The 22,804-nt window shown below is 30.8% G+C and overlaps 2 protein-coding genes across 2 annotated transcripts; both read left to right on the forward strand.

The window, feature by feature from the left end:
- The first annotated feature begins 813 nt into the window (after window positions 1–813).
- LOC118038330 (olee1-like protein) lies at window positions 814–1,609 on the forward strand. The gene is made up of 2 exons (XM_035044650.2): window positions 814–983; window positions 1,205–1,609. Exons 1-2 carry the CDS (start codon window positions 821–823, stop codon window positions 1,534–1,536), a joined length of 495 nt encoding a protein of 164 aa, XP_034900541.1. The 5' UTR covers window positions 814–820; the 3' UTR covers window positions 1,537–1,609.
- Window positions 1,610–10,077: 8,468 nt separating this feature from the next.
- On the forward strand, window positions 10,078–14,345 carry LOC118038412 (ubiquitin-conjugating enzyme E2 35). Its single transcript, XM_035044760.1, has 8 exons — window positions 10,078–10,266; window positions 10,454–10,481; window positions 10,641–10,727; window positions 12,438–12,496; window positions 13,501–13,542; window positions 13,628–13,701; window positions 13,812–13,909; window positions 14,040–14,345. The coding sequence occupies exons 1-8, from the start codon at window positions 10,231–10,233 to the stop codon at window positions 14,075–14,077; spliced, it is 462 nt and encodes a 153-aa protein (XP_034900651.1). The 5' UTR covers window positions 10,078–10,230; the 3' UTR covers window positions 14,078–14,345.
- Window positions 14,346–22,804: the final 8,459 nt, after the last annotated feature.

Consider the following 22,804-nt stretch of genomic DNA (forward strand, 5'->3'; position numbering starts at 1 on the left):
ATTAAAAAAAATACTAATTTAGCTTATATATAAACTGATCCAAATCAAAACCCGATAAACGGTTGGCAAGGCAGAAATTGAAATATAGATAGAAGAAGGCACGGGCACAGCAAAGAAGGTTTTATGGACTGAGGTTGAAAGGATATCCCTAGTGGGCTTGTTTTGTCTGATCTTTAAAGCTGTTAATGGGCCCTAATAAAATTGATTGCTTCTGTTGATGCCCAAAAAATGTCCCGAACTCCTCCTATTTCAAGGAAACGGCAAATTCCTCCACCTTGGAGCTCAGTCTTCACCGGAATCTCGGAAAAAATTGTTTTTTCCTTTTTCTTATATATATATATATATATATATATATATATATATATATATATAAATGGTGTTTGGAAATACTGCTTCTACTGTCTTTAAAAGTGCATTTTATATATAAAAAAAAAAATCAAATTGATCTTTTTTTTTAGTATTTGTTTTATGATTTTAATGTACTGAAAATTAAAAAATTTAAAAAAAAATTTATTTAAATGTATTTTTAAATAAAAAAACAATGCTAAATAAAATTAATTTCTAACTAATTATGGGAAAGAGATGGAAATTCTTCTGTCAATGCATGAATTAAAAAAATAATAATAACAACCCTTTTACCTATTCTAGTGGAAAAAAAACAGGCAAAGCTTGAAAACATTTGTGATGGAACCGTATTTTCCGCTGTAAACCTGAATAACAACCACACAAAAACAAGTAGCTTCACCTCTCTTTTTCCCTATAAAAGGAATGTTAATCCATGCATATTTCATCGGAACCCTAATAATAATCATAGCACAAAATGGCACAGTGTTTCACCGTTGCTGCCTTCGTTGCTACAGCTCTCTGCTTCTCCTCCGTTCTCATCTCCTCCTATGCTGCAGATTACTTAGAAGTCGAAGGCAAGGTTTACTGTGACACTTGCCGGGTTGAGTTTCAGACCAAGATCAGCGACGCCATTCCAGGTAAACGATGTGGTTAATATATAGTTTGATTATCGTATATTATGGCATCGAATGCTCAGCTTTTATGCACCAATGTTACTATATCATGAAGGCCATCAGTATACATATATATTGGTCTTGTTAACAAGCACTAACAAGTAATCTGCAATTTCGTTTTTAAATTCTGAATTCAAAATTTTAGCTCTTCTTCTTATGTGTGTGTGTGTGTGTGCATGGTGCAGGTGCCAAGGTGAAACTGGTATGCAACAACCGTGAGAATGGCACATTGACATACACCGTGGAGGGCACGACTGACAGCAGCGGCACATACCGCCTACCCGTGGCGGGAGATCACGAGGAAGATATCTGTGAGATTAGGTTGGTGGAGAGCCCCAGAGCCGATTGCAATGAACCATTCAAGAGCGTTGATTCTGCTAGGATCCTCCTCACCAAGAACGTTGGAGTGGTGGATAATCTCCGATATGCCAATGCTCTTGGGTACATGAAGAAGGTGGCTCAACCAGAATGTGCAAAAGTACTCCAAGAAATGGGTTTCCTTCCTGTTGAGGCGTAAAATTGATTGATTAAATGTTCATCATTATATTTCTTTTTTTGCCTCACCTGAATAATAAAACTTGGCATGTAATGCCATTTTTTCCTATTGTGTAGCTATCGAACAATTGTAACCCAGTGTTTCAATGGATCTATAGCAATTATTTGATACAACGGAAAATTTCTTTTTTTTTTCTTCTGTTTTTTTTTTTTACTATCTCATCTAGAATTCAAACACCTTTGGCTCAAAAATGGTATGTACATGATCATACACAAGAACGAAACAATTTGCGAGCTAAAGAAAAAGCCAAATTGGATATGTTCATACACTGAAGAAATTTAGTGGACGTTCCTCAAGATCATTCTCAGTGGTCATTCAAAATTGAAACCAGAACTAGTAACAACACCATGTAAAATAATTGAGCGTGTCAAGCTATGCAAGTTCATAAATTTTTGTCATGTTTTGAATGCCTTGAACTTCTTTTTTTCCAGAATTCACTTCATGGCAGGCAAGATAAACTGGTAAAATATATGGGTTTGTTGAAAATGCAGTCACGAGCTCATAATAACAATATTGTAGGCAGCTGCCAGGAACACCTCACCCTCCTCACCATTGTTAAAAGTCTCAGACAGACAGGTCCATGCCATGTTCGACCTGTTTGCTGGGACATTCCTGAACCGAGGAATTTCGTTTACCATGCACACTGTCCAGGTTTGGACTTGTAATTTTAACCATTTGATTGACCCAGTCTGCCAACAGCGTGTACAAGTTTTTATTTTTCTTCATTTTTTGATAGAAGAACTTGTATAATTTAAGATTTAAGAAGCTCCAGACACGTTCTTTCTCTGGTCTTTGCTGGAAAAGGCAATGGCAAATGGCCATATATCCTATCACAAAGCTGTTTTACATCAACATTTTGAAACAATAAGAAGAAAAACTGAAACGTCAAGCCAGGGTTGGGTAGAGTTTATTTAGATCTGTACGCTTTTTTTTTTTTTTTCTTATCTTGTGTACAGATAGCTAGATGGTAGTTTAGATTAATCGAATAATGAGGATTAATTAGTTTTAATATGAGAAAATTGGCACAGCAATATCATGACCACTATATATAAATCTGTGTATTGTTTGTCATGATTGGGTGCCTATATATAGATATATTAAATTCCCCATTTATTGATGGTTGTTCTAACCAAACCCCTGCTGTTAAGTTTTCACACGACTCTCAAGTGTCTTCAATTTTAGCCAGATCTTGACACAAAATTGATACTTCATGAATCATTTCGATACTAAAAATTCTTTAACAAAGACATTAGAGTTTAGTTATTTGTTATTGTAATTAGATAAAAAGAATAGAAACATATTTATTCCGAAGTAACAGAAATAGCAATATAGATATAAAAATAAATTTGTATTTGTATTTCCAATACATGAGTTATTGAGGGAACATATCTCTAAAAATAATATTTTTTTATTTTTATTTTTATTCCTAAAATATTAATATAAAAAACTTTTAATTTCAAAGTTATTCAACTAAGATATGTTAAAATAAAAATGGTTATTATTATAATTTTAACTCGTATCGAGAATCGATCAAGGGTAAGGTCAGGGTCATGGGTTTATATAAGTTAGCCCCAATAATTTTTTTAAATAAAATGACATTGTTTATAAAAATAAATAAATTTTTTTTCAAAAAAAAATCAATGAGTTTTTTATCCGAGTTTTGCCTGCAATCTATCGAGTCGTGATCGATATGGATTTCTCTTAAACCCAAACTAGTTTGGGCATTTGGATTAGTCAGGTCCCACGTCGACACATCGAGTCACTTCATGTTTTATAACTAAGGTTATTATACCATTATTAATTTCAATACTCAATATAAATTATAGTAAAAAAAAAAAATACTATCTAGTTATTTTTTAAAATATATAAGTTTGATAATCATATATATTAAAAATAAAATAGATATTTTTGTATTTTATTCTATTTTATCGACCATTAACCAAACAAGATGTAAAGACAATCATTTTATTTTATATATCATTATCAAATTCAATTTTATTTTTTTATTTAGTCTTATATTCTTTGTCTTCGTTGTATTATCTCTTTTATCTTGAAATAGTATCAAAAGTTACATAGAAAAAATTTCAATATAAAAAGAAAGATATTTTATATATATGTTCATAATAAACTAGGTGAATCAAACAAAGTCTTTATCTTTCTTTCTTTTTTTATAATAGAGAACATATATAGTTGTTAAATCTTACATAAGACATAACTTGATTGAGTACTTGGATGTGAATTATATTGAGTTAATCCATGGATATAGTTTTTTATATATATTTTCAAGTAAAAGATATAAAACATGTTTTTTTTTACCTCGTTGGATTATTACAAGTCAAATTGGTTGGATATTGATAAAATCAACCTTAACTAGGGCTTGGTTTTCTAGGTATGCATGGTGAAATTGGAAAAACATGGTACAGGACTCGGTAAAAAAACGTTTCATTGTTTTTGTTTCAATTTAGTTGAAAAATGTAGAAAACAAGATATTTTCAATTTATAAATATTTTTTCTATAATTATCTATTTCCTAAAACAATTTCTCAAAAACTGGATAATTCTCAACAAATAAACGCAGGTATAGTTTTCAACTTTGAAGCATGGGCTTGTGGGCCTGGGCCACCAAACAGAAAAGAGCGAGTAGCGTTGAACCAACGCAAAACACCCCCCCCCCCCCCATCAAATTCTAAAACTGAAAATTCCTCCCAATACGGTGCGCACAACGAAGAGAAGGAGAGCACCGTCTGACTTCTATAATGGACCCACGCGCTTTCGTACATAATTAACCGACACAACAAACAGAAAGGGATCAACTGGAGCAAGTTTAACTACCTCCATTAGCAATGTGTTTCTTACTCCTTCAAACTCCAAGTCAACTGAGAAACTGGAATCAAAGAGCGTCATGATTCATGAATCGTTTTGTTCCTTTTTTTATTTCAAATTATATATATATATATATATATAATATATATATATATATATATTTCAGATCATTTTGACATGCTAATATTAAAATTAAAATTTTTTATAAAAAAAATATTTTAATACATTTACAAGTGAAAAACATTTTGAATCACAATTGTTACCATACTCCTAAACAACCCATTAATCTATTTTAAATCATGAGATAAGATTTTATAAGCTTGTCTAGCAAGGTAGCATTTCATTATCCTCTCAAAATATAAATAGTAAGAAAAAAATAATTAGAACAATAATTGTTTGGTGGTAGATGAAGTTTGAGAAAAACTTTATGTATATATTTGAATGGAAATCCTTTTTTTTTTTTTTTCATGACTAAGAATGGATTGGATTGTACTAGTAGGTTGATGATGCAATCCAAATAACATCAAGAGATCCCTTAGAGGTTCTAGTTTGTCCATTGACAAGAATAGGGGTTAAGAGGTTCAAAAAGGATTTCAATAGATTTTTTCAAACACATGAGCTAAGATGGACTTCAAGAAAATATTAAATAATGAAGTACAACTCTTGATTAATTTAGTTCATGTTTAAGAAAGGCTTGTAGGTGGACATTCAGTCATTACAAAAAGATTCAAATATGTCAGTTTTAACCTTTAGCTACTTTTTTTGTCATAACTGGAGCTGCATCAATAATTTTAATGTAATTATAGATACATTGGAAAGTAAACATACATAGCTTTCCATTTATATATGGAAACCTCTCTAATAAATTAAGACGAGAGAGAACAATGCATTCAAAATTGAGCTTCAATTCTGTCAATAGATTACAAAAACTACTTTAGTAATATTTAAATTAGTTAGTCTATTGTTTTATTTGTCTTTTAGTTATTATTAGGTTTTTTTTTAGATATCAGGGTCTTTATTTAAATTTGGGTTCATTTAATTATTATTATGTATTAGGTTCATTCATATTCATTAGGGATATCCTATTAGACTTGAGATTCTTTCTAGTATACATACTTTTTTGTAGAGATTTTTTTTAAATATATTATTTTTAATAAAGAAATTGACATTCTTGCTATCTTTTATGTGGTTGAGTGATTTTCATACTATGTTCTTAACTTAACTTACAAACTCTTTAAATGATTGATCAATTTTGTTGTGATTTAATACCACTCGTTCACATTTCTTTATAGGTGTATGATGGAAGTGATCATTACGCATAATTTTGGTTCTATAAGACAAGTTCTTCTTGGGTCAAGTTGCAAATCATTCAAACATGATTTTTAGTGTATCTTGGAATATGTCAACATCAATTGGTATCAAAACTTATGCTATTATCAGGTTATATCCCTTTAATATTTAGTTTATGTTGTTACTTGATTTTATTTTATTTTAGTTTCGACTGGGGTCTTGTTTTTTTTTTTAAAAAAAAAAAACAATTTATTCTTCTCTTATTATTTCAAAGTTTGCGTTTGCGTTAAACCCTGTATTAAAAAAATGATCTTACTTAGTTTCTTGATTTTTTTTCCAAACACATCAAAGAAAAATTGTTGTCTTGATCTTCATCTTTTATCTTTCTTGATTTCAACCTAGAGTAAAAAAAAGATTAAAGAAAGATTGCAAGAATTGATTGAATTGACAAGTTAGAGTATAACCAAATACAAACCCTTAAATTTTAAGGTTGTCCGAGATTTTCTTAAATATTTTCTTGATTTTGTCGAATAGGTACATACCAAATCTTTGTATTGCTGAATTGAATTCTTGAAATTCTTGAAGTTGAATCTTTACTTCTTAAAGTAGTTAGTTTTCTTTGAATCTTTAACATAAACCTCATTGATTTTATTTTGTGTTTTCTTTTCTTCATTATATTTGTTCAAATTTTCACTGATATTCATAAATTTATACTCAAGTTTTGTTTTAATAATTTTATATATTTCTTGATTCTTGATTCTTTATCATTGAAAAATCATTATGTTATTTTGATTGATTATTTGATAAGTTACCTTTAAGAAACTAAGTAGGCGAATAATGAGGGAAAGGGAATAGTAAGATTATTAGAGTGAAAAGCCCGATTGAATTGTGTAAAACAAGAGTGGGTGATATTAAATCAAATGTAAACACATGAGGGAGTATGTGAGGAAAAAAAATTACCACTAAGCTTTATTGCAGGTGTTCACAATGTCATCAAAAAGTGTGACACAATTGAATATAAAGAATCTTGTAGAAAGACAAAATAGATTAGAAGTAATGATGGAGGCTTTAATGGGAAAGCTGGATAAATTAAGTACTAAGATGATTAGTAGACATGATATAATATTCCTAGTCGCAAAGGAAATGAGGTTAAAAGGTCTACTAGATAAGGACTTTCTTTTCTAGATGAAAGTGTAGCTAAAAACTCTAATGATTATAATGATAAGGAGGAGGATGTAGTTAATCATGAAAGAAAATCTCATACACATAAAAATCTCTTATATGAGACACGACCAAAGACAAAGTTTGTTGGTTGTTTTCATCCAAGAAAAGGATTTTGATTATCACAATGGTTTAGATCGTAATTTGAGTATCATAAAATTAAATTTCCAGTATTTTAGGAAAAGAATGATCAGATGCATGTTTGGATTGGGGAAAGAATATAAAATTTATATTTGATTGCCATTGATATTCAAAGGAAAAAATTTAAAAACTTGTTGTAGTTGAATCACTGATTATATTATTATTTGGTGGGATCAACTTATTATAGGTAAGAGGTGTAATGGAGAACGACTCATTGACACATGGGAGGAGATAGAAGTAATCATAAGAAAAAGGTTGTCCATAATTATATTATTATTTGGTGGGATCAACTTATTATAGGTAAGAGGTGTAATGGAGAACGACTCATTGACATATGGGAGGAGATAGAAGTAATCATAAGAAAAAGGTTGTCTCTAATCATTACTATAGAAAAGTTTATAATAAATTGCAATCTTTATCTTAGGGTTTTAAAAGTATTGATAAGTATTTTAAGAAGATGAAAATAACTATGATTAGAGTTAATGCTTCTGGAGAAAGGAAAGCCACAGTGGCTAGATTTTTAAATGGTTTAAATAATGATATTGCTAATGTGGTTGAATTACAACATTATTTAGAAATGGAAGATATGGTGTACATGGCTATAAAAGTAGAAAAATAGTTGGAAAAAAAAGGTATTGTAAGACCAAGTGGTTATTTGAGATCCTTTCAATGTTGGAAGTCAAATTTCAAGGAAGAGGGTAATGTATAAATAAAGCCAATAATAACACCTAAAGTTGTCAAACCCTCGTATGTTAAAAAAACAGTTGCGGTGATAATGGAAAAGGGAAAAATAATGTTTAGTAGAAGGATAAGCGAGAGATTAAGTGTTTTAAGTGTTAAGAACTTAGGCATTAGGCATTAAAGTGTACAAATAAAAGGATTATGATTTTAAGAAATGATGGAAAAGTAGAATCAATTAGTGATGAATCTAAATATGAAAATATATCAAGACTTGAATATGTTGTGAATGGTGAATTCATTGTTGTAATGAAATCTTTGAATATTCAAGTTAGTGAAAAAGATATTAAGTAACAAAGAAAGAATATATTTCATACTAGATGCCACATCAAAAATAAGGTATGTAGTTTGATTATTGATAATGGTAGTTATACTTATATTGCGAGCATAACTTTAGTTAGAAAGTTGAACTTGACTACTATTAAGCATGTTACACTGTATAAGCTTTAATGGTTAAATAAGTGTGGAGAAGTTAAGGAGATGTAGGGGCGAGGTTTCGTGTGATGTTGTTCCTATGCATATTACATATTTATTGTTAGGGAGACCTTGTTAATTTGATAGGAAAGCCAAGCATTATAATTTTAAAAATTGGTATACATTGGAAACGGATGGGAAAACATACATGTTTGCACCATTGTCACCTAGACAATTGTATGGAGATCAATTGAAGTTGAAAAAAGCAGAACAAGCCTTGTTATAAAATAATGGTGAGGATATGAGGCTGAGTGAAAATAAAATGAGTCACGAGCGTGAAACACCAAAGGTAAAGTTTTGGCCATTAAAGACAAATTTAAAAGCTTTGATCAGGAAAAAAAAAATAAGAAGGATGGTCGAGTATGGAGAGAAAATAGTAGAAAGAAGAAAGAAAGGGTAAGAACCTACACAAAGAACCAACCCCTTTCATTTTTCACCTAAACCATCAAACAACACCCCTTCTTACAACTTCCACAATTGTTTTTCCTCCTCTAGTGCAGCAACCCAAACAGCCCTATAGTAGACCACCAGTAGCTCCCTCATCGACCACCACACTATGAAGGTAACACCACCTGCTAGCAACACCCTATCCAGACAGATAATCCTTTAATTTCTTACCTTTTAATAGATGTTATTGAATAATATGTAGAATACAAAATGATTCATGTTCTGCAAATGACATAACAAGGTCACTAGATTGGGCTAGTGACCAAGTTATATCGGTTGGACTTAAATCCAACTCGTATGGTTGGGTTAGGTCCAACTCGCATAATAAAAAGGAAAGAAAAGAAAGTCTGTCAGGCTGTCTTTTGACCCAAAGAATCAAGATGGGTTGGGCTTGAGTCAAACCAATACACATAGGCTTCAAATCCTTGAGCCCGTTTGTTTTTGTGTTTTAAAAACGTTTTTTTTTTAAATTTATTTTTTTTAGTTTTTTTTTGCTTCAAATTATTGGTTTTTTAGTGTTTTCAAATCTTTTTAATGTGATGATATTAAAAATAAATTTTAAAAAATAAAAATAATATTATTTTGATATACTTTCAAATAAAAATATATTTTAAAAAGTAATCACAATCATAATATTAAACAGATTATTTGATGATAAGAGAGAAAAAATCAATTCCTTAAAAGGTTTTGTGAGAGTGATTTTTAAGGTCGAAGATGAATCAATAGATACACTAACGGTTATTAAACTAATATTATGACTATTGAATGACTGAATAATTGAAAGCTTGGGACTATATAGTCTGAATGTTGACTAAAATATTATTTGTTGGGAGATGGTGAGCAATGACTCGTAAAGCACTTATAATTCCAATATTCTCAAGAACTACAACAATCTATATTGTTATAGAGCCCATTAATGTAGGTAGAGTATGATGAGGTGAAGAAAATTAACTAACACAAATAAAGTTTAAATTTTTAATAAATGTATTTAAAAACTCACTACGAGTTGATGAGTACAGTTTTTTTTTTTTAAAAAAAAAATTAATCTCATAGTTTTAATGTGTGTTTTAATAGTTTTTGATTAAGAATGTTTTTAAAAATATAGTATAAATCATGTTTTTTTTTTTAATTTTTAATTTTTATTTTTGTTTAAAATAAATTATATATATATATATATGTTATTTTGATGTTAAAAATAATTTTTAAAAATAAAAAAAAAATATTTTAATATAAAAAAATATTTTAAACCGCTATATCTCAATTATACCCTAAACTTTAAAGAAAAAACATTTCACAAACATACTTGTAAAACACATTTTCAAAAGAAAAATGTGGAATGGCTTGTTATAAAAAGCCCCCTCTCCCGAGAAGCAAGCCATCTACCAAACAAGGCCTTAAAATAGTTCCAACGTATCGTGTTCCGTGAGAGAATAAGCAAAAAAGCGAAAGGACAGCTCTTCTCTCTCGCTCTAAAAAACCCTTAAGAAAAGTAGCGTGGTTTGCAATCGACCTCGAGAACAAAATGGCCAGCAGTAATCTCCCTCGTAGAATCATCAAGGTTCGTCCTCGATCTCACTTCTCAATTTTCCCGATCCATCGCTTTCTCTCTGTTCCACAACGGAATCTGATTTCCCTAATTTCCAATTACTTAATTATTACTCTATTTTTCAGAGATTTTCCTTTTCTTTTCGTAATTTTGACTTCTGATAACTTTGGTGATTTTATTTATAATTGTGATCTAACAGGAAACTCAACGTCTCCTCAGCGAACCAGGTGGGAAGTTGACTCTTTTTCTTTTTAATATTATTGCTATGTAATGGTGTTTTTATGTTAATTTTGTTTTCTTCAAATAGTAATTTTGGAAAAGGAAATGTGAAATTTATTTATGGGATTTAGTTTGTTAATTTTGTGATTTATTGATACCGCCTGCAGCTCCTGGAATTAGTGCTTCCCCATCGGAGGATAATATGCGATATTTCAATGTCATGATTCTTGGCCCAACACAATCTCCTTATGAAGGTATTTTAGCTTAATATTTTTTTTTTAGTTATTTGTACTCTATAAATAAATTAGCATTCGAAACTTCGATTTTATCTTGAGCATCATGCTTTAAATTCTTTTTCCCTTTAGTGTGTTAGCTTCTTATTTCATTTGTGAGAGTAAATTTGTAATGTTGTTTGAGATTGATAGCAGTATCACTAGAGCACCTGAACTCTCGTGTCTTTCTTTGGGGATTTTGTGCTTTAAGTCTCCTCCAGCTTTAATTTGTTAATCCAATAGCTTTTTATGCAGAACTGAATGATGCTGGTCATCTTAATGCTAGAGTGGTTGTAGGGTTTAACCCCAACACGTAGTGTTATGAATGCTTGGACTCTTTTCTCTTTAAGGGATTGTCAATAATTTATGTGCGCTAAATGGGAATTTTGTAATCATATTGTTCCTTTATTATTGCGTTTTCTTTTGTAATTACTATTTGCAGCATAAATAAACTAAACAAGATCTGGCAATTTCAATGCCATGGATAAAAATAATTGATTAAGAGAGCACACCAGAAACTGGAAAATAGCTTATCATGCCTTTTCCGTATTTGCCTTTGTGCATACAGTAATGCTTGTGCTTGGTGATAATGAAAGCTGATCGGTGATTTGAGGCAAATTTTGTATTACATATTGCAAGTTGATGTAAATGTTGCAGATGTTCTGTGAAAAAATTAAATAAGCTTTTAGGTTCACGTCATTGATTACTATTTAGTTCAATCTATTGCTAGCAAAATTAAATAATCATATATCTTGCTGTAGTATACAGCAGCTACAGTTATTTACGAGTATAACTCGCATTTTTTCTATTCTGTATGAACTGTGCAGCATGTTGTTGGATAACAATGTAAACAAGGTCAGGGGAACTGAAAATCTTCAATTACATCATGTGGCGTGGAAATCCACAGTATGGGGGATAGACTTTAATGTGCTGTGATCTGGCTTGTGTGAAATAATGTTTGAACAGTCATCTTGTTTTTTAGGAGTATTACATTAACCATTACTTCATGAGCATTGGTGTGCTACCGAGGTCATATATGTGAAGATCCTTGTAAGAGTGGAGACAGGTGTTGGCTGTTAACAACTGCTTATTGCCTACTGCTTATTGGGACATGAATGGGCAATTGTACTGATTTGGTTCAACAACTTAGTTTTTATGCAATGGATAATTTTAGCTGTCTCATTACTTGGTGTGCTTGGATGCCAGCTACTGTTTGGGGTATTACTTTCATTCAGCATTTTAAGCATCAGTATCTAAAGCATTGTCTGAGTTATTAAAACAGAAAAGTTCTTGTCATGTTCAAAGAAAGCACAGTTGCATTTCCTTTCAAGGCCATCAATTACTTTTCTCCAGTGCTTAGAACTTCCAGGAATAGTTAAGCTACCATTTATGATACTGCAGAATGGTAGGTTGGATTAGAGGTGCCCCATGTATGTTTTTGAGAATTTTACTTTAACGTGAAGTAACTGTTTGTTCAGAATCTTATAGGGTTGAGTTTGAGGTAAATTATTGTGAAGGGGATGACTGCAGTTGGAGATTTGTTTAATTTTGCTATTTGCTTAGGACACTAAACTGTTAATAGCGTTCTGGAAAGAAAAAATTATTTTCCTTGATATTATGTTAATCTCTTTTCTTTCCAGCTTTTTGTGTTTGTCTGTTTTGATGGGTGCCTTGGTTTTGTTCTTTGTTTAGGAGGGGTTTTCAAGCTGGAATTATTTCTGCCTGAAGAATATCCAATGGCTGCACCGAAGGTACCACAAGTTGGTGTTTTCCATTGTGGTGCTTTTTCAAAATCTCACTTTTTATGTTACATTGGATGATGAATTACAAATAATTGAGAATTTTTTGCTAAAGGTTTAAAATGCTTGGTTCTTGGTCTTGTGGATTTTTTTTTTGAATCACAATTGTTTTTCATAATACTGAATTTGCTTATATTAGTATATGGTTTAATGCATTTCTTAGTTTTTGGTTCTTAATCAATCACGATACCTCATCTTTTTCTATTTGTTTTCTTTTAACTGGTTCTCTAAGTTTATGGTAAGGGTTATAGCTTGTACACCCAATGATCCCAGGTGCATGTCAACAAAGTAGATTCTTAAAATTACAGATCAGGGTGGTTAGACTTGGAAGACAACATTCTGGGTTGAATAAGCATAGTGTTGGGAGAACTTATTAAGTGGTCCATGCCATTTCTTTATCCATTTAAGCTGAATGATAGCGTGTGGATTTGTAATAAATATGTTATGAGAGATTTGCTTGAGCTTGTTACTAGGAGTGTTTTGGCCCTTTTGAAACCCAAAAATGGAAATGAGCTGGAAACAACCATGGTCATCCAATTAATTAATTGAGAGAATTCAGACCTGAGTGACATCCTACGTGGACAATAATTTGTTGAAACAAGCCAAGTATCTTTATACCTGTAGCTGTAAATGTTTATCTAGCATCTTAACCTAGTTGATGTAAACGAATTGGTTATGGTTAGTGGTGCAGTTTTGAATTCACCTTGAATCATACAAATCATGTAATCTTAGCCTTCTAATATTGTCTGCATATCCTAACATGGTCTAATTTACAAAATTGGTCATTTGGTGCTGCTTGTGGTTCATGCAAGCTGGGATGCTCTATGTATGTGATCTTTCCCTGATTCACATTCTTGAGAATGTATTTTATGCCAGGAGTTCTCCGCCATTCCTTGTTTATCATAGTTTGCTCCTGCATTGTCTTTGCTATTTTTCTCATAATTACTCTGTTACAGGTTCGATTTCTGACCAAAATATACCATCCTAACATCGATAAGGTAGGCTCTCTTACCTTTTCTTCCCTCTTTTTTAGGCTTAACATTTGATGTTTCTTTCCTCCAACTCTGTAAGCTTTTAATGTAGCTTGGAAGGATATGCCTTGACATTCTGAAAGACAAATGGAGTCCTGCTCTTCAGATACGAACTGTGCTTTTGAGGTACTATGAGCTGCTGTTTTATATTGTGAAACTTGTTATTGAGATCAATCCCATGTTGAAGCTTGTGTTATACATGAGAGTATTTAATTTTCTAATGTTGGGTTTGATAGCATCCAAGCACTTCTTAGTGCACCAAACCCTGATGATCCACTTTCTGAGAACATCGCAAAGCATTGGAAAACGAATGAAGCAGAAGCTGTTGAGACAGGTAATATATATATATATATCAATTATTAAGTTCACACCAGTTTCCATGGAATTTACTTTCCTCACAAGCTTTACAATAAACAGCACTGACAGCTGTGTTGGTTTGGTTCTGATATTTTTGAACTCTGCAGCTAAGGAGTGGACCCGTTTATATGCAAGTGGTGCATGATTGCATGGTGGAAACTTACCTTCAAATGACAGGGGATGTATGCTTTTGACTTGATTTGAAAGGAAATTTGGAAGAAACGATGTTTGAACAAGCTGTAGTCTAATATTTTTCAAAGCTTCCAGATACTTTTTGTTAAATTGTTTTGCTGTCGGAAGCATCGTCTTTGTGACTTGTATGATCAGATAAGATACGTTATTCATCTCATTGTCACTCTGCTGCTATCTCAATCCGTTAGCAATTGGAAATTTCATGAATTTTATCTTGAGAATCTGAACCCTAGTAGTTAAGATAAATAAAAAAACCAATGTGCATGAGCATAGAGTGTCTTGGATATCGTTAGTAGTCTCTGCATTCATCTTTTATTTCTTATCAGCATCTTCATGCTTTTAGGTTTATTTTATCTATAATGATCCCATTTTTATCTTCCAAGTAAAACCAAATACATGTGAAATCGTTGTGCAAGGTGTTCATTTGGGTTTCTGGTTGTGTTTTAGCCTTATACAAGCCTGACGTTGATTTTCTTTCTTTTTTAATAAATGGTTAGAATTATATTAAGACCAGCCAAGTTTTAGTTTCTTCATATATGGCAGCAAACATTCAGCAATTTCAGAACTGGGAGAACGAGTCCCTTGTTTTTACTGAGCTTGTTTGTTTGAGAGTGTGATTGAGATTATTTTTTAAAGTATTTTTTATTTAAAAATACAGTAAAATAATATTTATTTTATTTTTTAAAAATTATTTTTGATATTAACGTAGTAAAATGATTTGAAAATATTAAATTGAAGTAAATAAAAATAAAAATTTTAAATTTTTTTTAAAATACAAAGACAAACTCTTGTGAATAGCTTGAGTTGAGGCGCGTCCCAAGATGGCTTTCCCTGTTCTTTCTTAGCGTGGTCGGGCATAATAGCTTCCTCATTTTCAAGTAGCGCACCGATTTCTAAGTAAAAACCTTCCCCTTATACGTTGATCTTTATATTGCCATCAAGTAGGTATTCAGGGGTGTAGGAGACCATTCACCATTGCCCACTGGAACAACAAAGGATGTTAGTCTCGTTCTTCCACCAATCTCAATAAACTCCTTCTAATATCAAATTATTTACAAACCTCACCTTGTATCGTTCTGTTCTTCTGATCATCATGATTTCCAATGATTTAAAAAAATCAAGTTGCTCTCTTCCCTCTCCTTGCATGTAAGAGGTTGCAAATCCCTAATCCTATATTTGGAAAGCCAGGAGATGGAGATGAGTGGAATATGCAAGGGTGGCGAAGGAGTCTAGAACTTAGCTGCTTTTATTTCCAAATTCAAAGACTGGGATTTTCGAGTTGACCAGGTGAAGACGCGTGGTTTTGGGTGGGAAGTTGTTGTCCAGAAACGCCAACATTTTGTGCATGTTTGGCAATACGATTGAACCTGCTTTTCGGAAAATTTCAAATTTTTTTTTGTTAAAATTGAGTGCAGTTTGTACTTTTTGGATCGTTTTGATGTGTTGATATCAAAAATAATTTTAAAAAAATAAAAAAAAAATTATTGGCATACTTTTCGACACGAAAAGCTATTTGAAAAGCTTGGTCACTTTGTAATGGTCTAGAAAATATTTGGCTTGGCTAGCTAAACTGGATTGTGGTTTGAATTTCAAATAAGTTATGATCATTTCTATTTAAACCGAACCATGCAAATAAATTAGATATGGAAGGTTTAAGATATTAGTTCTTAGGAGGCCTAATCACTTGGTCACCAAGTTACTTTTATTTTTCAGTTATATCCTTTCATCCTTATAATTAAAGTATTTTTTTTCATTCAATTAAGTCCTCAATGAAGTCCAATTTTTCTTGAATTACAACTATTTCACAGAAAAATTACAGCCCAAAATTACAATAATCAAATTTACACAAATTCAACTAAAAACTTGTTACAAGTTTGGTACCAAAACTATGATTCATGGCTAATGAAACTCGAATGTTGCAGCTCTTATAAACTATGGCAAATATGAAAAATCAACAAAAGGAGTGGTAGTATTAGCAACAAGCACATCAGAAGGTGCTGGAGGAGTTGATATAATTGTTGCACTAGATTTCATCTAAGGTGGATCATATAGCCAAAATACGAGGAAATATATCAATTGAGTCCACTCTTAAAATCCATATTACATTGGTCAATGGACACGGTCAGTAGGAGTTTAAGCCTCATACAGAACAACAATTGTTGCTCAGACCAATAAAACTAGGTTTTTTTCCAATTAAACGAGGAAGACCTACAGAGTGAATCCATAAGGCCAATTGTTGTTTCAACTACCATAATACAAACCATCAGAACTATTTGTTTATAACTAGTTTTCATATAGAAGTCAAGGCCTTCGCTTGGTTTCAAGAGATGGAGGAATCAAGGATAATTACTAGTAGGGAAACTTTTGTCAAGGCTTTCCATACTATGTTTGGGACCTTATCTTATGATAATCCCATGAAAGTCTTAATTAATTTGAAGCGGGCTTCAACAATAAAAAATTATAAAATGCATATTGAAGTTATATCAATCAGAGTTCAAGAATTGTTAAACAACCATATATTAAGTTGTTTTTTTTATGAGGCCTTAAGGAGAAAATTAAATTAAGGATTTGAATGTTGAACCTTTAAAATCCATGGTAGCATATGGTTTAGCTAGGATGCAAGAGGAGCACCTCTTGGTATTGCATCAAAGTTGAAAGCTTAATACAAGTTGAGGCCGAAGTCGAGTAGTCTAATTGAGTCAAGCTAAGATTGCCTCTAAGAAAAGTCAATCAGTCTAGATATTATCCCAAACCTAGTTGAGAGAAAAAAAAAAAAAGAGAGAGAAGATAAAGGGCTTTGATTTAAGTGTAATGGAAAATAAAGTTCAGGTAATAAGTGTGGTGGTCTAAAACTATTTATGATTGAAGAGACATAAGAGGATCAAGAGGAATAGGATTCTGCAAATATAAAGGATCTAATTAGTTTAGAAAATTTTAATGCTAATGAGGTAGAAATTTTCATCTACACTATGTTAAGGAGCCCAAATCCTAGAACTGTAAGGGTTAAGGCAACCATTAACAACTAAATAATCATAGTGTTGGTTGACACTCGAAGTACACATAACTTCATTGGGGATGAAATTTCTATTGTCACTAAATTTTTTAGTAAGAGTTATTGTTCAAGGCTAAACTTCGAGGCCTAAAGAATCTAGTTCCAGTCATGGGCTCTACTAGTTTGGCTTAATAGGTGTGACCTGATTCTTGAAATTCAATTGTTCAAAGAATTGGACCCTATTATATGGGACTTTGCTTAATTAACTATAGATATCCAATTTAATAGGCTTTAGATTCAACTTAAAGACTTGGGAGTCAAAGAGTCTATATTGATAACAGGTCTAGCCTTTTATAGGAGTTGAAAAGAAAAGCTAATGGTCTACTATTATAAATATAGGGAATGGAAGCTGGGACTAGAATCTTACAAAGATCCTTAAGTAAATTCAAGATTTATTAAAGAATTTTAAGAAGGTTTTTAAGGAACCTACAAGTTTACTCTAAAAAAAAAACCATTATCACGCAATAAACTTACAAAACAAACACCTCTCATTAGTGTTTGACCCTATAAGTACCTTTATTATCAAAAGTTTAAGATAGAAAAGATAGTTCAAGAATTGCTGGAGTTAGGCACCATTAGGCTTAGCCAGAATCAATTTTTCTTGCTAGTTTTTTTTTGTAAGAAGTCAAATGGCTCTTGGAAAATATATGTTGATTATAGGGATCCTAACAAATAGATTATTAAATATGGGTTCTTTTATACCTGTAATGGAGGAGCTACTGGACAAGATTTGTGGTTCACATTATCTTTCTAAGCTGGATTTAAGGTTTGGTTACAACTAGATTAGGATGAAGTCAGAAGACATCCTTAAGACTTTTTTCAAAACATATAAAAGGTATTGTAAGTTTGTAGTGATGCCTTTTGTGCTGACTAATGCACCCTCAATGTTTTAGGACTTGATGAATGAAGTACTTAAACCCTATCAAAGAAAGTTTATATTAGTTTTTCTTTAAGATATCTTGGTCTATAGTTTTAATTTTGAAAAACCTATAAAACATCTAAAGATAGTCTTATAAACCTTAGCTAAACAGAGCTCTATGCTAAAAAATCTAAATGCAAGTTTTCCACTAAGAAAATTGTATATTTAAGGCATATAATTTTTGGAGATAAGGTTAAAGTTAATCCTAGTAAGGCAGAAGCAATGGTTAGATAGACGAGCCCTTGTAATCTTAAATTTTTAAGAGGATTTTTAAGACTAACAAGATATTACAAAAGATTTATAAAGGGGTATAGAACTATAATTGGCCCGTTAACGAGACTAGTTAAGAAGGGAGGGTTTGTTTAATATAAGTTAGTAAAAGATATATGTGAGGAAGGGATTAAAGAAAGATGTCACTAGTCCACCAATCTTAAATCTACCTAATTTTTCTAAGCCTTTTTATTATGGAATATGATGCATCTAGGATTGAAATAGAAGCATTTTTTATATAGGATGGTAGACCTATCTCTTACCTTAGTAAAGTTCTTAAGGTTAGGGATGTTATCCATTTATGATAAGGAATTGCTTACCTTCTAGGCTATGTATTTTTAAGGCCAAATATGCAGGCTCGACCTTCCTATACTTGGCGCGCCTAGCCCATCCTTTCAAACTTAGACATACAATTCTAGCCTTTTAAGCCCATGAGCATCTAGCTCGTCCTTTCTATCCCAGGCACACCTAATTTTTTTAAAGTTATTTTATCTTTTGATATTTAAAAATAGAATTCTATTTGAATAAAATAATCATAAATGCTATTTTAAAAATTATACAATGATATCACACTTTTCAAATAAAGTAATAACGTTTTTACAGTAGTGTTAATATACTATATATATATATATATATATATATATTCCATTTTTTATTTTTTTATTTTATGCATTTTTTAAAAATTAATTATTCATGTAGTTTTACATACGATCACATAAAAAACATCAAGATATAATTCTTTTACTTTTTTTTTTATTAAAACTTGCTTTTCAAATCATAATAAATTTTTATTTAAAATTCATGCCATGAATAAAAAAAAAAGGTACTTGTAAGAAAAGAAAGAAATACATAAAAAAAAAAAAAGGAAAGGGATTTTTAACTAAAAAGGAAATTGATAAAAATTCATAAGAAGAAAAACTAGTTAACCGACAAAGGATGTCTAGACAATTTCTTGAAGTAAAACAAAGATCTTTTTTATTAAAAGTGTGTTATTTTAATTTTATAATAAAATTAATTTGATATTAATGTGTACGGAGATGAACTTTCTATGTACATAACATAAAAAGATCATAAATATACACTAAATTTTCATTTTTTTGATAAAAAATTTAAAATTGAAAAGACTATCATTTTTGTCCATCTACTCTTTCAACATATTTATAAATTAAAATAGCAACCCGTAACATGGTGCAATCAATAAAACTCATAATTTTAAAACCCAGCCTGGCGGGTTGACCTGTGACTCGGCCGACCTAGGGTTGGAACCGGGTTAGGTTGAAGAAAAAACATGGGAAGGAAAAACCCGGTGGATTGACCCGACGATCCAGTTGACCTGGCAAGACCTGGTCAAAAACTCGATTGTAACCTGTTGACTTTTTTTTACTAAAACGACGTTTTGATTTAAAAAAAAAAAAAAGAATTGACCTGGTCAAAACCAGGAATCCGGGCTTTGGACCAAGCCGACCACCGAATCAGGGCTAAAAACTATGATAAAACTAGTTTAATTAACTAAATTAATAAGAGTTGGCTCCAGTGAAATGGCCTTTTTTTAGGATCAATAAAAATGAATAGGCTTTAAGCCTTTCATGATTTATGTGTTAACATGAGCAAAGAAATTGTCATTATTTGATAATCTCACTACATTATTTCTTTTCTCATTTTATTATATTATAGAAATAACTAAAACAAATGGGTGAATCATTTTTATTTTTAACACAGCCTACTCTGAATTCACTTGTTCATATAAACATGACATTTTTCTCTTCCTTTTTTTTTTTAATTTTGGTCATTGAATTTTTAAGTGTTATAATCTCATCATTGAAGTTTACAATATCATGGTTTTTTTTTTTATGGGACTTTTTCAATATGAATTACCTCTCATGTTTGAGAATAATGTTTGGGATATTCAAGAATGGATTTGGTTTTGATTTTGAGTATTCAGAATTTAATTAGAATTGAAATAGAAATTAAAAGAATAAAGACTTTATTTGACAAAGAACAAAAACAAATGCTCTATTTAGATATGAGTGCAAGATATTTTAGTTTGATCCTTAAAATTTTAAATTTTCTATCATTTGGTCCCCATTGTTTGAGATATTCACATTTCAGTAGCAAATATCATTATCTTCACTTTTTTTAGTTCCAGGTATTGAGATAGGAGAAGAAAGTTGCTTAAAGATTTTGAGGAGAGGCAAAACGATCAGATGACCACATTTTTTCCACAAAAAAAATTAATATTTGTGTCAATGGATTCATCTTCTCAATAGAAGTTCAATAGAGATAGTGGTTCCTATAAACATGTCAAATTTTTATTTTTATTTTTACTTTTACTTTTTGGAGTGGTTGGATGGTGTTTTGAGGGTGGGCATTGGTTTTTCCAAGGTTTCTAATATGCTTTTAAGGTATTTTTAGGTGAAAAACAAGCTAAAAATTAAGTTTTAAGGATCCAAAAGCTTGGACCTTGATTTTTTAATCACTAGAAGTAATAGAAAAGCTAAGCAAAAGAAGATGTATCACCAAATTATTAAAAACACTAGAGCAGACAACATCCAATGCTAAGAAAAAAAATTACCAAGCATGACTTTACTTTTTGATTTGAGGCCAAATGCATGGGCTAGCTTGTCAAACCTATAAGTGTCTAGCCTTTTTTTTTTTTTTTTCCTTGCATTATTTTTTTCTATTTAAATATTAATTAATTTCATCTTATTTTTTTAAAATGATTTTTTTATATTTATTTTTTAAATATTGATTAATCTATTTATAATTTTTTTTTAGTTTCATGATACTTCAAAGAGATTAGTTTAATTTGTCTCTAATTTTGTTTTCCTCTTATATTTTATGTAAATTAGTTGTTTATGTATGATGTTTTTATGGAGACAAAAAAACCTTTTGTTATTAGCAACAACAATTGATCTCTAAGATAAAGTAAAAAGGTAGATTAACTTCTCACTTTAGTATATAAACTAGAGTTAACAATTAGTTTTTTTATTTATCAATTTATATTTTTTTAATTTATTTTATAAAGCATAAACAACTCTTCATTTCTCAATCTAAAAAATATATATGATACATGAAAATATATCCATAATGCAATTATTTCTTTCTTTTACATTATAAATTGACTCGAATCATACCAACAATGTAGTACAACTAGGTAGATGACTAGTAGAAATAACTAAAAAAAAGGGGGCATTTCATTATAGACCATCGCACAAAATATTATGTGGACTCGCTTATTCATTTAAATATTTTTTTCTTTTTTCTTCAACTATTAAACTTTAAGACTTTACAATTTCATCCTTACAAGTTACATTACCATAGGTTTCTTTTTAATAAAATTCAATTTGCATCATCTTGTGTACACAGTTTTGAACTACTTTTGCAAGTTAATTTGGCATCAATTTAGCAAAATCTAGTTTTAATTGTAGTTAAAAATAGCTATTAAAAAAGAGGGTCATCATCAAGAAATAACAAAAAAAATACTCCATTACTATTTGTTCACATGAAACTTTAGTTATATCCATGAAGTTGTAGTTTTTTTTATCATTTTATCTCTGTTATTTAAAAAATTCACGTTTTAATATAAAACTTTTTTTTTTATGTTTAAATCCTTGTATGGTAAGAAAGGACAATAATCTACACACAGTAAGGCTAGATTTTCTGACTTATCGGACCCGAAACAAATTTACTTTTTCTTTTTCATGTAAACCGTACTAAGTGAATTAATGAACAGTAACCGTACTACTCCCCCGTGCACAGTACTATTGTATGTGTCCATGTGCCAGCAGCAGGAAAAAAGCATGCTCTATTATTGCTTGCTCCCCTTTTTTGCACCCACCCTGCTTTCCTTTTTGTCTTCTCACTCTCTTTTTTTTTTTTTTTTTTAACCTTTTACTTTAACCCCAATCGGTTTGCATTTTATTTTACCCTCTCTGGCCCCACCTCATTCTCAAATTAATGTCGGTGCTTAGGGTTAAATCATTTTTTACTTCAATAATAATGCATGCAAGAGCCTTTTTTTTTTTTTTTTGGGGGGGGGGATTATTATCTTAGAAATGCCTAGGTGTGTATTTCGAGATGTGTAGCTTTTGTTATTTTGGTTTAAAAACGGATTAAAAATTCATTTTTAGTTATGGTTTTAAAAAATAAATTTTAAAAAGCATTTTATTTGATTAAAACTACTGTGATATAAGTTTTTTAACAGTTTTCTGTATAAAAAACATGCCATTTTAATTTTAAACGTAAAAATTACCAGTCTCTCGATATACTTGTGATTAGAAAACAATTGATGCTCTCCCAAGACAACCTAAATCATCTTTACAAGATCATTCAAGTGGGCCTCTCTTTTTTTTTTTCTTTTCTTTTTTTAACATCGGATTCTAGAGGTGAAAAAATGAAAACCATGCAGCATGTCGATATCTGAATAATAATAATAATAA

This window comes from Populus alba, chromosome 11, assembly GCF_005239225.2.
Source record: "Populus alba chromosome 11, ASM523922v2, whole genome shotgun sequence".
In the NCBI taxonomy this organism is placed as follows: domain Eukaryota; kingdom Viridiplantae; phylum Streptophyta; class Magnoliopsida; order Malpighiales; family Salicaceae; genus Populus; species Populus alba.